The sequence below is a fragment of the Piliocolobus tephrosceles genome, chromosome 11 (assembly GCF_002776525.5).
Source record: "Piliocolobus tephrosceles isolate RC106 chromosome 11, ASM277652v3, whole genome shotgun sequence".
Taxonomy (NCBI): domain Eukaryota; kingdom Metazoa; phylum Chordata; class Mammalia; order Primates; family Cercopithecidae; genus Piliocolobus; species Piliocolobus tephrosceles.
In genome coordinates this window covers 91,648,513-91,666,850 of record NC_045444.1, presented here as the reverse complement: position 1 = coordinate 91,666,850, position 18,338 = coordinate 91,648,513, and the positions used below count along the sequence as shown (strand labels likewise).

At 35.2% G+C, this 18,338-nt stretch overlaps 1 protein-coding gene across 4 annotated transcripts in view; it reads right to left on the bottom strand.

Moving 5' to 3' along the window:
• The window catches only part of PARD3B (par-3 family cell polarity regulator beta), a 1,041,361-nt gene that overhangs the window by 406,138 nt on the left and 616,885 nt on the right, over positions 1 to 18,338 (bottom strand). For all 4 annotated transcript variants that reach the window (XM_026454609.1, XM_026454611.1, XM_026454610.1 and 1 more), the window contains one exon: positions 18,043 to 18,158. In XM_026454609.1, the coding sequence (XP_026310394.1) occupies positions 18,043 to 18,158 (116 nt within the window). The remainder of the gene's footprint in view (positions 1 to 18,042; positions 18,159 to 18,338) is intronic.

The window sequence follows — 18,338 nt, the reverse complement described above, 5'->3', positions numbered from 1 at the left end:
ATTTGCCAATGTTTGCCAATATAATATCTCAATTTTCTTAATTACTTATGAGGTTGAATATATTTCATATTTATTTCCCAAATAAATTTCTTTTGCCCTTTGTGAATTGTCATATGCTTTTCCAATCTGAATTAAAATATTTGTTTTCCTGTAACTTATAAGAGCTCTTCATATGTTAAGAATGTTAATCCTTTGTCAAGTATTTTCTAATTATTCCTTTATTCTCTTGAACGACAAAGAACATGTGGATAATAGGGAGCGATTATTAAAGCAGTGTCTCTTAATCCTATTTTAAGAATGTTGGCATTTCCAAATCAATTAACTTTACAGGATGCTGCTGAATTAAAAAAAAAAAAAAAAAAAAAAAAAAGAACAATGTAATCCAAAGTGAACCCTTAGGATCACTTCTTGGTTGTACATATATTATCCATAGTAAATCTCTTCTCCAACTTAAAAAACATCTTCTCTTTTCATTTAAATAAGCTTCTCTAAGTATTTCTCTTACACACCAGCATTTTATTTTCAAAGGGAACCTTCTAAAACATATCTAGAAAAGTGCATGGTAATGACATACTGAACAACAATTTAAGGCTATTAACTTCTTTTACAGATATGATATTCCCAATCCATTAATGACGAAGCATATCATCAGTTTTCCCAGTGGGGTGGACAATTAGACTGAGCCGCCTTTAGAAATTCTTGCCCTTAATGACTTTGTGACCACATTTTGAATATAACAACATCTCTAAATTATAGCTTGGTCACGGATAAGCCCTTTAAGTAAGTACTATTTTTCAAAGGGCTATACATTTAGATACCCAATAGGTTAGTTAATAGCCCACTTTAGAGTTAACTCACATATCCATCAACATCAAGAAGTTATGCTGGCTACTGTACAATCTGAGTCATGTGGATGTAGGGCCTTTTAATGTTTCTCAGTTGTCTTCGCATATGAGGTCATAGTAAATAGATTGTACTTGCATTATTAAGCTCTTTGATTAAACCTAAATACAAAAGTTTATTTGCAGACAAAAATTTGCATAAATTATGAAGCTACATGGCTCTGGATCAAGTATTTAAACCACTTGGAATATTCTCAATTTATTTTGAGTCAATTGTCTTCTTTGAGTCAGGATTTTTTTTTTTTTTTTTTGGTATCACTTTGGGATATCTGTCATGACAACTAACACTGTGTGACCCAAGGTGAACAAAATCTCTAAATATTCAGCTTACACAATATTTGCCACAACTGATATGCAACCAAATTGCTCTATACTAATGTAATTCAATTTCATGTTGCTTCAGGTAAAAGCAAGCAGTTCAACCATATTTTGAATATAATTCCCATGGCACTGTGTTTATGCACAGACTACGTTATTTTTGTGCAAACAGTTTTATGAAAAATCCAAATGGGGTTAATAAATAAGCAGCACACAAATTTTTTTATTACAGGAATATTATCTTCAACTCTGTTCTGCAACCAAAAGGAAAAACATCGTATACATTAAAATAATATAAATAAAAACATATACTTCTTGAGATTAAAAAACAACCAAAAAATCTAAAAGAAAGATACAGAGGAAGACAAAAGGAAAAAAAGAATGCCTGTAATGAATAGAAGAGCAGGAGGGGCCACAAACAATTTGATCTAATTTACCCTCCCTTGTGGTGCAAGTGAATTCACATGACCTAAATCAATTATGTCAAGTGATTGCCTAATTTATTCATAGATTCCTCCAATTAGGAAATAAAGCACATAGCTCTTTTCTTCAAGTTTTAAACAACTGCTTTCATTTTTCCTTATTTAATGAATTTGAGGCCTCTGACCTTCTTTATTTCCTGTGTTTGGTTCCTTCCTTAAATACGTTCATTTTTATCAGCCTTTCCCACTTTCCTTTTAAGTGGACAAAACCAGGTAAGTGAACACGAGCGTATGGTGCTACGTTCTGTACTACCTTTATCCTCATTCTATTTTCCTATTCAAACAAAACATTAATTTGCACTTTTATTCACTTGTCATTTAATCACTTGTTTCTACTTTTATTTATTCAATCTTTTGATGTAGGAAAAGGGACCCTGCCCAGATAGTAAGATGAGCCAAATCAATCATCGTGGTCCATGGGGTTTCTGAGATTGCAGCCAGATTGCTCCAACACTATTCATTCACTCGTTCATCTTGGATTTAGTGGGCACCTACACATGCTAAGTGGTGAAGGGAGGTGCCCAAGAAATAAGTATACAGTATTACCTGTAGAAGCTTATAACCTGATTGGAGTGGGAAAAAATGTTCACTCAAAAGAATATCAAAGAAGTGTGCCATTCTGTGCTGAGATATATTATCTCAATTTTCTTTTCTTAATTACCTGTGAGGTTGAATAACCAATAGTTATTGCTTTAGGAATTCAGAAAAGGAACTGGAAAAAAAAAAAAATGACAGTCACCTAGAGAAGGCAAGACTTGAATGGGTTCTGAATGAAAGACAGAATTTAAAAAGGAGTGGAGAGAGAACAGGTCTTCTATTTTTTGAGTTAAGACCGGGAAACTGACAAGCCTTATTTGAAACAGTCATAATGGTCTGAAGCCCAGCCATCAAAGTTAAATGTGCCTGAGTTCAAATCCTGGCCCCATCATTTACTAGCTGAGATACCTTATGTAAGTCAGTATCTTTAAGCCCTGATTGCCCCATCTGTAAAATGGTGATGGAATTGCTGTGCAAAAAAATTATGCCTGACACATAGCTATGAAGATTACAGTTACTACTAATGCTTTTCCTCTTTTTACTCTTCATCTTCTAGATTAATAGGGACTGAAGCTTAAATATTAGGGCTTGATCTTTTTACCATACGTAAAGGAGAGTCAGAGGTTTCTGGCCACAGATAATCAGTAATATCAGAAGTTATATTTACTATTCTTTTTGTTATTCTTTTGGAGGCATATTGTAGTACAGTCAATTACATTCTATTGTCAACATCCATGGTTAATGTATGCTTAGTCGATTACTGCCCTGTTCATTCTTGCTGCTCTGCAGTTAATTCCTACTTGCTTAGTGGCTGTGGACACTTCTCTGCCCTGGAGATTCTCTCTCAGGTTACATCCCACTTCACAGCATTGCTCCACGTGTCCCAGCTTGTGGGCAATCCTTCCTCACCCTACTCTGGCTGTTGCACATCACCTTTAAATCTCACAAGCAAACGCATCTTCTTTGCCAAGGACATTCCTCAAAGGATGAAACCAAAGTTTCTGTGATCAAATGAGTTTGGGAAATGCTGCATTTATTACATCCTGAAGATTCTTGAAGCCTGAAAACATACACAACATACACTAATGTTTGTGAGCAATCCCGTACCTAAGAAGCCTGTTTAACTTCATCAGCATTTCCAAGACTTTTATCATTAAAGTCACTACTAAAACTGCCAATCTGTTAAGTTCCACCTATATTTTTGTGAATGTTGTTTATATTAGCAAATATATTCTTCAATCTTTGATAAGGTGGTATTGTTAGCCTCAAGTGAGAGGACTGGGCACCAAGATTTCCCTCTGGCCTTTCTGGGTACAGAGAAAGCACTGGTATTATTTACCTGGCATCTACTTACTTATTAAAGCTGAAAATAAAAAAGTTCTAATGGATCTCATCTTTCCCTCAATTTGGGTGCTATGATGGTTTATTCCAAATTTTGAAAACATGCTAAATGTTCTCCAACTCATTGCTACCCCCTCATTTCACTTTTAAGGAATTCCAAGCTGAAACATTTTCAGGCTCTCACAATTCTTTCAAGACAATTCTGAAGTGCTTGGGAATTGGGGATTATGCCAGTTAGTTCCTGGAACAGCAGAGGACAGATTAGCTTATTCCCAGCCCACTTAAAACCATCAGTCTTGATTAGTCAATTTCCAATTTGATCTCTATTTTAATTTTAACTTTAATTTTTATACCTTCATTGGATAGCATTCCTGTTACCTTTTCTTATGAACACTAGAAACCAAGTGAGTATTGAAGCATTAGCCTTTCTAGTCATGTTTCCTCTTTCCACAATTTGCAGTGTTACGTTTGTCCTGCTGGATATCTTTCCGGCAACTTGATTCACTTATTGCGTTATTATCATTTATTTACCTCATTGCTCAAACTTTGCTCATGAGAGTATTTCCACTAAAGAAAGGTAAGTTACAGAAATAAGATACTGTCTGTTGTCACTGATATGTCTCAAATATTTAGAACATTACCTGGCATAGACAGTGCACCCAATAAATATTTGTTTAATTAATGAAGGAAGGAGGGAATAGGTGAATAGACTACTTTCGTATGGAACTGAAATTGTATTTTCAAGCACTTTTCAGTCTTATAAAAGTGGAGTAGGTGTTTATGGTGATGCCAGTCTTTGTATTAAAAGGCTTGAAAGCAGTCAACACTGCTGTATGTCAAGTATAGTGGCTTCTGGGGTTCTGATGAAAAACCAAAAATAAATTATTTTTAAGAAGACTAATTGCTTTGCCCCAGATTAAGCAGTTTTATCATAAATAAATCTGAATTCTGCCTCTGCCTCTGGTTCATGTTTAGTCAGACATTTTTCTGAACACTTAATGAAAGACACAAATGTATTCATTAGTATGTACTTTAGAGTGGGTAACAAAATGAAAGCAAAATATGTATTTTCCCCTATGAGCAAGGGCTGAAATTTGATCTTTAATGTAGAGTAACATTTTACTTCCAAAAAGTGACATTTAATTTAGAAATTTTCAGCCTTAGAAAGGAAATGCTCAGATCATTCACAATAGAAAACATACAGTCAAACAGCTGGGAGAGGTTTAACCACAGAAGTGATTTTAAAAGTAAAATAAAATAACCCTTTTAAGCCTATAACACTGGCAACAATGAAAAAAAATGACGACACCCAGATTCTTCCATATACTGCTGATAGGAGCAAAATTGCTTTTCTGCAGGGCAACTGGTCATATGAATCAAAAGCCTTGTATCTTTAATACATCATCTGGCTGGGGAGTACACGTATAGAAATTATGATAACATAATCATGATTGCTTACAAAGATTGATGTACTAGCATGCTCAATGCATTCCTGTTTCTGAAAGTGAAGAATTGGAAACAACTTTTATAGCAGAGAGTGTAATATTAGTCAAACGAATCACGCTACATTTATTCCAGAGCAAACTTTACAACTAAAAGATAATGCTGTAGAAGTAAAGATCCAGAGAACAATGTTTAGGTTACACTGTTTTTAACAATAATTTAAAGAAATATGTTTGGTACAATCACTCGGAAAAAAACTAGAATATAAGAACACAGGTAGGTATATACGAGAATAACAATATGTAAGACTAAAGGTGTTTTGCTTTTTATTTTTTATTTTATTGTTTAGAAAAATTTATTTATTTATTTTTTATTTATTTATTTATTTATTTATTTATTTATTTATTTATTTATTTATTTTTGTAGAGCTGGGGTCTTGCTTTGTTGCCTAGGCTGGTCTCAAACTCCTAGGGTGAAATGATCCTCTCAACTCAGCCTCTCAAAGTGCTGAGATTATAGGCATGAGCCACCATGACTGGCCCTGTTTTTTTCCTTAAGATAATTTTTTACTTTGTATTTTTGTGTACACTTAGTAGGTGTATATATTTATGGGATACATCAGATGTTTTGATCTGGCATACAATGCATAATAATCACATCATGGAAAGTGGGGTATCATCCCCTTAAACATTTATCCTTTGTGTTACAAACAATCCAATACTCCTTTAGTTATTTTAAAATGTACAATTAAATCATTATTGACTATAGTCACACTGTCGTACTATCAAATATTAGGCCTTATTCATTCATTCTAACTATTTTTTGTATATTTTGCTTTCTAAAGAACAAACTGCAACTACTGCATCTAAAAATTAGATAGTTGTCTCTCCTCACAGTGTCTTTAATTGCTTCATAAAGTATTGCCAATAACAAATTTTATCCTTCAAATATCACTCAGAAGGGATAATTATGAAACTGCTAAACTTCATTTAACCTATATTTTTATATATTTTTAATTATTTAATTGTATATTTTAATTATTAATTGTACATTTAATTGTATATTACATATAACATTTTCAACTAATGAAATTCTCACTTAAAAAATCTAAAATGGATTTGGTTCATATTTGCAAGGAGAACTTAAGCATTTTGTTCTATTCTTTGAATAAGCATCCTTAGCTTCATATTTTTAATGAAGATGTTCTTACATTAACACAAAAGTTCTTTAAAAAGGAGCACAGAACTTCATTTAAATATGAACAATGGTTTAGGAAACAAAGGCAAGTGAGAAGAAAAAGTTCATATCTGTCTTTATGAAATTGAGGCAGTAATTAATAGCCTACCAACCAAAAAAATTGCAGGACCAGCCGAATTCTACCAGAGGTACAAAGAGGAGCTGGTAACATTCCTTCTGAAACTATTCCAAACAATAGAAAAAGAGGGACTCCTCCCTAACTCATTTTATGAGCCCAGCATCATCCTCATACCAAAACCTGGCAGAGACACAACCAAAAAAGAAAATTTTAGGCCAATGTCCCTGATGAACATCGATACAAAAATCCTCAATAAAATACTGGCAAACCGAATCCAGCAGCACATCAAAAAGCTTATCCACCATGATCAAGTTGGCATCATCCCTGGGATGCAAGGCTGGTCCAACATACGCAAATCAATAAATGTAATCTTTCACATAAACGGAATCAACGACAAAAACCACATGATTATCTCAATAGATGCAGAAAAGGCCTTCAATAAAATTCAACACTACTTCATGCTAAAAACTCTCAGTAAACTAGGTATTGATGGAATGTATCTCAAAATAATAAAAACTACTTATGACAAACCCACAGCTAATATCACACTGAATGGGCAAAAGCTGGAAGCATTCCCTTTGAAAACTGGCACAAGACAAGGATGCCCTCTCTCACCACTCCTATTCAACATAGTATTGGAAGTTCTGGTCAGGGCAATCAGGCAAGAGAAAGAAATAAAGGGTATTGAACTAAGAAGAGAGGAAGTCAAATTATCTCTGTTTGCAGATGATATGATTGTATATTTAGAAAACCCCATCCATCATCTCAGCCCCAAATCCCCTTAAGCTGATAAGCAACTTCAGCAAAGTCTCCGGATACAAAATCAATGTGCCAAAATCACAAGCATTCCTATACACCAATAATAGACAGAAAGCCAAATCATGAGTGAACTCCCATTCACAATTGCTGCAAAGAGAATAAAATACCTAGGAATACAACTTACAAGGGATGTGAAGGACCTCTTCAAGGAGAACTACAAACCACTGCTCGAGGAAATAAGAGAGGAAACAAACAAATGGAAAAACATTCCATGCTTATGGATAGGAAGAATCAACATCGTGAAAACGGCCATACTGCCCAAAGTAATTTATAGATTCAATGCTATCCCCATCACTTACTTCCTTCACAGAATTAGAAAAAACTACTTTAAATTTCATATGGAACCAAAAAAGAGCCCATATAGCCAAGACAGTCCTAAGCAAAAAGAACAAAGCTGGGGCATCATGCTACCTGACTTCAAACTATACTACAAGGCTACAGTAACAAAAACAGCATGGTACTGGTACCAAAACAGATATATAGACCAATGGAACAGAACAGAGACCACAGAAATAACACCACACATCTACAACCATCTGATCTATGACAGACCTGACAAAAATAAGCTATGGAGAAAGGATTCCCTATTTAACAAATGGGTTTGGGAAAACTGGCTAGCCACACGCAGAAAACTGAAACTGGACTCCTTCCCTATATTTATACAAAAATTAACTCAAGATGGATTGAAGACTTAAACATAAGGCCTAAAACCATAAAAACCCTAGAAGAAAACCTAGGCAATACCATTCAGAACATAGGCACAGGCAAAGACTTCATGTCTAAAATACCAAAAGCAATGGCAACAAAAGCCAAAATTGACAAATGGGATCTAATTAAATTAAAGAGCTTCTGCACGGCAAAAGAAACTATCAACAGAGTGAACAGGCAACCTACAGAATGGGAACAAAGTTTTGCAATCTATCCATCTGACAAAGGGCTAATATCCAGAATCTACAAGGAACTTAAACAAATTTATAAGTAAAAAACAAATAACATCATCAAAAAGTGGGCGAAGGATATCAACAGACACTTCTCAGAAGAAGACACCTATGCAGCCAACAAACATATGAAAAAAAGCTCTTCATCACTGGTCATTAGAGAAATGCAAATCAAAACCACAATGAGATACCATCTCACATCAGTTAGAATGGCGATCATTAAAAAGTCAGGAAACAATAGATGCTGGAGAGATGTGGAGAAATAGGAATATTTTTACAATGTTGGTGGGAGTATAAATTAGTTCAGCCATTGTGGAAGACAGTGTGGCAATTCCTCAAGGATCTAGAACCAGAAATACCACTTGACCCAGCAATTCCATTACTGGGTATATACCCAAAGGATTATAAATCATTCTACTCTGAAGACACATGCACACGAATGTTTATTGTGGCACTATTCACAATAGCAAAGACTTGGAACCAACCCAAATGCCCATCAATGATAGACTGGATAAAGAAAATGTGGCACATATACACCATGGAATACTATGCAGCCATAAAAATGTATGAGTTCATGTCCTTTGCAGGGACATGGATGAAGCTGGAAACCATCATTCTCAGCAAACTAACACAGGAACAGAAAACTAAACACAGGTTCTCACTCATAAGTGGCAGCTGAACGATGAGAACACATGGACACAGGGAAGGGAACATCACACACTGGGGCCTGTTGAGGGGTGGAGGGGCTAGGGGAGGGAGAGCATTAGGAGAAACACCTAATGTAGATAGATGATGGATTGATGGGTACAGCAAACCACCATGGCATGTCTTTATCTATTTAACAAACCTGCACGTTCTCCACATGTATCCCAGAACTTAAAGTATAGTGGGGCGGGGGGTGGGGGGGAAGGCTTAGAATTACCTAGATACAGAGCCTCAGTACAAAATATAAAGAAGAAAGCACTTCATGTTTTAATCCAAGTTTTATGAGGAGCCCAGAATATTTAAGTTTTAAAGAATAAGGCAGTTTTTCCATTGACCAAGATTTCTCTTCAGAGCACAGATAACACTCTAAGTACACAGAGGTCAATTTAGTAAAAATCTGCATGGGTTTGTTACTGGCAGAATATCATTGGTTAAGGTTAGTTTCTAAACTTTATAGTTTTTTTTGTATCTCTTCTGGGGAAATAGAGCCTTACATTTTTCTTGGAGACATTGACATTTTAAATTAACTACATATTCCACTAAACATTCCCCGGCCTTGAGAAAATACACTCAGTGAAAAACTGCATGGCAACATTTGAGACCATTTGTGGCCCCATTATTGACTTAAGGATATACCTATGAAATCCACAGGTTAACTTTTCTCCCAGCATTTCATAATACTTAACTTTAGGAGAATTTACTTATATTGACTGTTCAAGTCAACCACCAAGTATAAGAAAAACCTGTAGGAGATGTAGAAGCTCATTTCTGATTATACTACCAACACTACCCTCTCCATGACTGCTACTATTACTAATAACACCATCCAATCCCTAGGCATTAGGGGTGTTCGAGGCATTAGGTTAAGTGTTTTTATATAAGAGGGATGATCCTTGCTCTGAAAATGCTTTCCTTTTTGAGATGGGGGCATCTGAGAAAGTTGTATCTCTTATTCACCCATTCAACAACTTATAAAAGAGAGCAATTAAGTTTATGGCATTTGTGAGCATTTGGTCATGGGAGGGGTATGACAGGGATGGCCTGGCATGTGTCACAACTTTTAGACAAGTCTAGAAACATATAAAGCATTATAAAAGTACAATTCCTACATAAAAGGTATTGTTTTCCAATTAATAACAGTAACAATGAATAATACCAAGTCAAATTCTTCTTGAAAGTATGTTTCTTAGGGAATGTAAAACACAGCAGGAGGAGAGGATGCGTAGAGATTTACAGGGATAGGAAAAGCACGTCCTTGACATAGAGAATCATTTTTACACCTTTGCTTCCAACTCAAATCGTTGTTTTAATGAATTTTAAACAGAATCTGCCTTATTCTGCTACATCTGAAGTATTGATCAAGTTATATTATAGACAGTGATCTATATTTCCACATTTCAGTTACTACTACTACTAGTCTATAATTCACTTTAAATGTAGCAATTATCTAAAATATAATTACATGTTACATTTTGGTTAATCCAAATGTCCGTTTTCTTAATGTTTTGAAAGAGGCCTGCCATGGATGGAGGTGCTGGAAACTATCTGAAGTCTTTTCTCACTAGAGATGTCTCTCTAAGAATTCAGCCTGAGTTCTAAGAGGTAGGTTCTCTAAATTCAACTTTTCATTTATTCATCTCACTACAATTATATTCTCTGTAATATGTACACAGTGCTATCATCTGTGTACATATAATACAGTTATGTAGTTAAAACACATAACTATATACATTATAATATGTTTTATTTATTTATTTTTTTGAGACAGAGTTTCATTCTTGTTGTCCAGGCTGGAGTGCAATGGCATGATCTTGGCTCACTGCAAACTTGGCCTCCTGGGTTCAAGTGATTCTCCTGCCTCAGCTTCCCAAGTAGCTGGGATTACAGGCATAGGTCACCATGCCTGGCTAATTTTGTATTTTTACTAGAGACAGGGTTTCTCCATGTTGGTCAGCCTGGTCTTGAACTCCCGACCTCAGGTGATGCGCCCGCCTTGGCCTCCCAAAGTGCTGGGATTACAGGTGTGAGCCACTGTGCTCGGCCTTATAATATGTTTTAACAACATGAACATATTAAAATACTCTAACAAAAATGAAAAGAACTTGTATCCCTTGTCAAACACTGAAAAATATATGATGGTCTCTTTTTCATAATTTTGGTGAGTTCTGCTTCTCTTTTCAGTCTTCAGGAGCTGTTTTAATTTACATATTTTTTCCTTTTATACCAAACATGCCACAAACCAGAATTCCATTTTCCATCACTGTTATCCTTCTCGATTTCAAAACTTGTAAACATGATGTATCTTCTGATGTGATTATCATTGCTTGATATATCTGGGGTACTGATTAATTTTAAACAGATGTGAGTCTTTCAATATTTGCATGAAAATATTTGAGGAGAGCTCTCCTATGCCTCTTAAGCCATCTCTCTTTCAGGCATAATATCTTTATTCTTTCAACAGTTTTTCACTAAACATGGTTTCTAGGTCTCTCACCAATATCTGGATTGCATTCTATACTGTCTTTGTAGCTATTAAAATATTTTACCCATAATTGGATATGGAACTGTAAATGTTATGACCAGGCCAGAATAAAGTGGAGCTGTTTTCTTCTTTGATCTGAAAACACAGAACTAGCTTTGGGGATGGCCATGTCAGGCAAGCAGCTAAGAACCAGGGGATTGCTTCAATAGTTACTATGCCAACTCTCCTAAATCCTACATTTATACAATTCATTTCTTTTAACCTGACTTTATGACATAACCTTTATCATTCACTATCCCATCTGAAATAGCTTCATGTCCCCTCAGTCATTCTCTCTACCTGAATTTGGCTTCAGGAAAAACATTTCTATCTGAATCTCTGTCATCGGAAATTTTATTATTTATTCACTGTATACATCTTTATCATCTGTTTGCATAACGAGAATGAAAACACTGTAAGATTGCAGCCTTTGTCTTATTTACCCGGGATATTGCCTGGCATACAGTAAGTGTCAATAAATCCTTGTTGGAATGAATGCATTATTCTTTATTAAATCCTATCTTCTTCAATTCTGGAGAAATCATCTGAATGCTAATTCTGTAAATCTATCACCCGATTCTCTAAGACAGTATTTCCTGAAAATTTGCTTCTCTCTTCCTCTTTTCTACATAGCCAAGGTTATCAGTGAGTTCTTGAAGCAGCCACACTAGTGTCTTCAGATGCCTCTTCCTTTTCTTCCTCCCTGAGATAAGTTATCATAATGTTAGAATTTCCTTTTGGAAGTTTTTCCTTAACTCTTGAGTTTTTCTTTCCTGTTGAGGTTCTAATCTAGGTACACGCAGCAAGCACCATTTCTCTCATTTATTTACCACATCCCCAGTGTTTAATGCACTTCTTAGCACACAGCAGGCACTTAATAAACATTTACTTAATGAATGAATATTCCCTATAATTCCTTTATTTTGAGTTACTAGAGCTTAGAGTATATCGCTGACTTCATCTTTGTATACTTGTCTATTATACAAATAGACACTTTCTTACAGTGTTACCATTAATTTTTCTTTACAAAACAGATTATTTTCTTTGAAGTCAAAGTTGTATCCAAAACAATAATACCCAATGCAGCTTTTAACTGTATTCAGAGGTACTACTCATTGGTGGACAATAAAAGAAATCCATGGATGTAAATAAAAATAGTAAATATATTTATATATTAATAATACATACAAACCAGCATCACACTTATTAGAATAATTTTATAAAAATTATCCTACGTATTCAGTCTTTATTATCAATAATTCATAGAGAAGTACCTCACTATATGAATATAATCTTAAAAAGAACGTATTAGAGCAGTAGAATGGGGCTTTTTTCATGCTCATCTTTGAGCTGATACTAGAAATGTACTCTCTAAGAGGAATATCTGGCATGTATAAAAGGTTTCATACTCAAAATGTATCTCAAATATTTACCTTTGTAGATGTGAGAACTCAGTTGGCTTATAAATTACTTCAATTGTGGGTATCTAAAAACATTTCCTAATTAAAAAAAAAAAATCAGAGCAAGCAACTAACAGAAAATAAAACTGCTGAATCACAAATCTTGAAAGGAAATCAGCCAACCTATTTATCGTCTTGATTTTAGGGAGATATTCAGGACACATGCTCTTGCTTAAAAGACTATGAGACATGGAATGTTAACAATCTTTATTGTCAGGAAACTTCCTAAAATTTCGTCTGAATGCCTCATGCATCACTTTAAGCTCATTTCCTCTCATTGAACAGGAGTACAGCTGGCCAGCATCTTCCATCTGCACTACCCTTCGCCTTCTCCGAACTGGGTTATAGAACACCCTTCTGAAATGGGAGTGGGAGGCCAATTTGAAACAGGAGAGGAAACTCGAAAAACAGTATCTTGTGAGAAACAGAATTTTAAACTTAACTCTGAATGGGGCTGCAGAGTAGGTCAACAAAGGGGGCCAACAAACTGAAGTGCTATCCCTTGAATAATTCAGACTAATTCTCAAACAGTATTATGGGGTCATAAAATACCAAGCCTGGAAATTAAAGATTTTTATGCCTCATCAAAAAGTCTTTGAATGTAACTTCCTGGCATACTGCCAACAAGGGCAGCTCTTTGGGGGAAAACCCTAGGCCAAAGGCCAAAGAGGCAGCTGTGTTATTCAGCTCCTGAGAGCTTCCAACTCAACACCCACACAAGCTCAATTATGAACAAATTAAAGGGGTCCAGAGTGAACACAGTAATTCTGGTAATTTAAATAAATAGAGAAAAGTCTACAATTAGAAGGAAAAGATTGATTTTCTCCAAAACCCAGAAGTATCCACCCAGTCTCTTAAGTGACACCCTAACCCCTTTGAATTAGCATGACTACATGCAATTATTTAAAAACAAATTTCCTTTTATTTATCATTTTAATCATTTCTGATCTGACTTAAATGTGACCACATGCATGCCAGTAAAAGTATCCACAAAATCCCAAGGCAAAGCAGCCTCAAAAGGGCTATATATACATTATACTTATAATGTATACCCAATTCAGCTTTTACTTATACTTATAATGTATACATAGGAATTAATGACACTGAGTAGAATTGTAATCAGAGTTGTACACCTACATTTTAGAGCATATAATGTGTTACCCATCTCAACAAGTGTTTAATATACACATCTGTAGTTAATCAATAAACATTTTTGCAAGTAAAGAGAAAAATTTAGAGTCATTGAAAAAGAATCAAAGATTTAATATTGGGGAATCTATTAATTAACTCACTTTTATTTCATGAATAGAATAAAGAACAAAATCCACATTATCAGCCAGTAAGGCCCTTAAAATCACTTATTAAAATTAAACATTCATTCTTGATTAAAAAAATAAACGATTTAATCAAAAAACTTTTAGGACGTTAGGACTGCAAAGAAACTTATGTAGCTTGATCAAATGTTTCCATGAGAACCAATAGCAAACATTATAATTAATGTGTGTGCTCTCTCTCTCTCTCTCACACACACACACCCCCCACAGTGGAAGCATTCCCATTTCATCTTGAAACTCATTTTGATTAGCTGATTGTACAGTCCATGCAGGAGAATGAGTACATATGAAGAGCCAAAGTAATTTTACAAAGGAAGAAAAATTAGAGGAAGATTATCTTATAAGTAATCAAAATACGAAGTAATAGCAAGATAATTTAAATGGGGTGATGCTGACATGACATGGACTAATGTATCAACAGAATAGCATGTCTAGAAATCCACACATCTATGTATGTATGGGAATTTACTATTCAATGTGACTGAATTTCAGATTAACAGGGAAAGAACGGAGAAGTCAATAAATGTTATTAATAATTTGCTTACTTATGTGAGAAAATTCTTCCATCTCATACCCCATGGATAAAAACATGATAGATTGCTAAATATTTTTTAAAGCCTCTAAAAGTACCAGAAGGGAATGAGATAAACATATAACCTAAATGTCACAAAAGAAGAAATGATGAAAATATTTGACAATAAGACTGAAACCTCTTTTATAAGAAATATCACAATGAAACTAAAAAGACAAATAATAGGTTGCAAAAAAATGACTTGCATCCCAAGTAACAATATTTTATAAACGGAAGAAGAAAAAATTAACAAATGGTAACATTGGCAAAGGCTATAAATAAACAAATTGCAAAATCTTAAACACAAACCACTCAAAAACCCACCAAAACAACAACAAAAGAACTGTTAATGAAGCCCACATTCCATTAAAAGGGGAAGAGAAAAGTAAAGTATAACTGAAGATTCATGAATGTAACACTACACAACTATTATAAATAAACGGTGTGTGATGTGGACATGCACATAGATGGGGAAGCAACTGGTGCTTTCTAGGAGCACTTACATTTTAAACTACATTTGTGTCCGGTGAATAGGTAAAAGAGATGGCAATAAGGAGGCTTTATTTTTCTTAATCGGAATTGTCTGTCTTCGAAAATATAACTGAAAATAAGTAAATGGAAGCCGCTCATCTTTAAAATAGCTTAAACAGATGAACAACGACTCATTAATATGCAAGTTAAAATACTAGTTTGGTCTTAGTAGCAAATGCAAAACAAAAACAAGGGTACTGATAGGGCCCATCAGCCTCTGAAGATTCCTACAGACTTTATAAAGTGAGAAATAGCCAATATAATTTAATTATGCAACAAATAGAAGGGTGTTTCTTTTTTTTTTTTATTCTGAAGCATATAAAAATGTTGGTTTCCAGCTCAAAAATAGATAGCATGAATTGTGTATTCATCCTAAATAGGATACTTATTAAACCGTTTTAAAGAATGTTAAAACATTTTAAAGAATCAAGATCCTGCTAGTATTATTCCTATAAACATAGTCACCTACCTTTTGAGCAAATAAATTAATCTCTTACATTGGCCTAGTGCTATATATGGAAAATGAAACTATATACAATATTCTATTCCCCTAATGAAACAGAAAAGACACTTTCAAATGTTTACCGTTGGGGTATCACCTAAGTGAATTTCACATTGAGAAGGTTAACACATTTGTTAGGCTCCCTGACTGTTCTGGGGAGAAGGGATCAAAATGGTGGTAGAATGCTGACCCTCAGGGCCTTCTGAAAGACTGTTGGCTTTAACCTTGTACTTCTTGGAAAGGACCAAACTTTGATGATTATTCTAAACTTGTTTTTACAGCATGCTACTGAGTATTTCCGCTGCATGGTGCACTTTAGCCAATGCTTTTAGTTGGTACTAGGCTAAATAGCTCATAACCTGACCAATTTTGTAAAATGAATAAACCTTACTATTATTGTTGTCATTTATGGCATATGTATAAAAATGCAAAGAATGATTGCTAACTACATATATTTTGCTAGGACTATTTCAGTTTCGAAGAGAAAACTCAAAATATAGTTTTTGGTAATAAAAATGTTAACAAAATGGCTGGACCCAGTGGCTCATGCCCTGTAATTCCAGCACTTTGGGAGGCCGAGGTGGGTGGATCAGTTGAGGTCAGGAGTTCGAGATCACCCTGGCCAACATGGAGAAACCCCCTCTCTACTAAAAATACAAAAAAAAAAAAAAAAAAAAAGAAAGAAAAAAAAAATTAGCCAGGTGTGGTGGCAGAGGCCTATAATCTAAGCTACTCGCAAGGCTGAGGCAGGAGAATCACTTGAACCCGGGAGGTGGAGGTTGCAGTGAGCCGAGATCATACCACTGCACTCCATCCTGGGAGACAGAGTGAGACTCCATCTCAAAAATAATAATAATAATGATAAAATTCAAATGTAAATAAAAATACTGATTCTGGACATGCCTTAGGTTTTATTTTTTGCAGGTTTCATAATATTTTTTCTCTCTTAATTTACAATGGGTGCTGTTTTTTCTTTTTAGAACCATAATAGCGGCTGCTTTAATTAAATGAGAAAAACAGAAATGTATTTCTCTCCTCAAAAATAAGAGCAGTTTTGATCCATTCATCTTCTTTATAGAGAAACTGGGAAGACAGAACAGGAAATGTTTATCAAGCACTCTATAAAAATGAACTGCTCTTTAAATTATTAGTAATAACGTATGTCACTGTCACAAATTATTCCTTTGGTTTGTCAAAGGTTCACGCTTGAGAAAATACTGTTTCTGACCAGTGTTCAAGACAGCTTCCTTGTTAAGGTTTCTATCTGTCTCTCACTATAGGTGATTACAGCAAACGCATCCCAGTGATTTAGTTAATTTATACAAAACAGAATCAATTTCTCTTGTTTCATCATGATTGAATGTTTTTCTGAACTCCTGTAAATGAATAACAGATAAGCCCTATTTACTAGATTGTTTGGTGGAGCACGCACTTTTGATTATTCTATTTTCTCATTGTTACTAATGAAATATATAATATGCCTCGAGAAAAAACAATTGCAAAGCTTGGCCTCTAAGCATTCACAAGGCAATGGATATTTTGCTGAGAATTTATTTTGTACCCATACTTTTCTCTAATAGTGTTCTCTCTAAGAGCCCATGGGAGGGCAGTGATGCTCTAGGGTATATGAGATGTCCCAAGGCTTTCAGAACACAGTTGACAGGGGCCCTTGCTCTGCCCTGGCACCCAACAGTCACCAAGAAGTTCCCCATGGTGCTGAGAACCTCAGTGAGGTTGTTCAGGCGTGGACAGAGGGTACCTTGACACCCTCAGTGTGGCAAGCCCAAAAGACCCCCTTTCCTTCCAGTGTCACAGGATTTGGGGATGGGCATTTAAAAAGGTGAATTTTCTGCACTGCTGCCATCCCTATCCATCACACCTGGATAGGAATAGAAGGATGTGAAGCACTAAGGCAAAGGATGCTTTGAACCACATGATTTTCCCAGGCTCTGCAACAGGTATGCCTGCACAGAGTGGAAATGCCCTGGCAGAAGGAAGGGTGCAAATGCAAAGGCAGACAGATGAGATAAAGATGCCTCTGGAATTCAGATCCTCCAGAAGGAATCATTTTTGTGATCTATAATGGGAGGATAGTTTATAGATCATTTTGTAAAAATAAATCACTTCTCTGTTTCACAAAGTGAGTCATTACAATTAAGTGTGTGAAGAGATAGGGAGGTGAGATGGCCATTATCCCTTCCTCTAGGCTTCTTCAGACCTTGTTCCCTGAGGTTTGAGTTGAAGAAACAAAACCAGGACATTTGGGAAGATAAATGGGCTAAGGCTGGAGAGCTGACCTGGATGTCACCTCACCCTTGCTTACCAAGGTCCATGCTCTTCGAGGCTTTCAAATTAATTGATTCAGGCTGCCTGGCCGGTGTCACAGATCTGAAGTTGATGTGCTGATCTGGAAAATATACTGCTGAATCCACTCCAGAGCTGTGGAAAGAAGCCATATGTTGTATTTGGGTTTAGAATAAAATCTTTTTAAAAATGAGGAAGCAGTTCTCATTTTGAACACAGCCACTCATCACTCTGTGCAACTCCCAAACACATATTTGAAACTAATTCCTAAATCTCAGGTTTCTTTTATGAGATGTAGCAACTCTGTTTTCATGT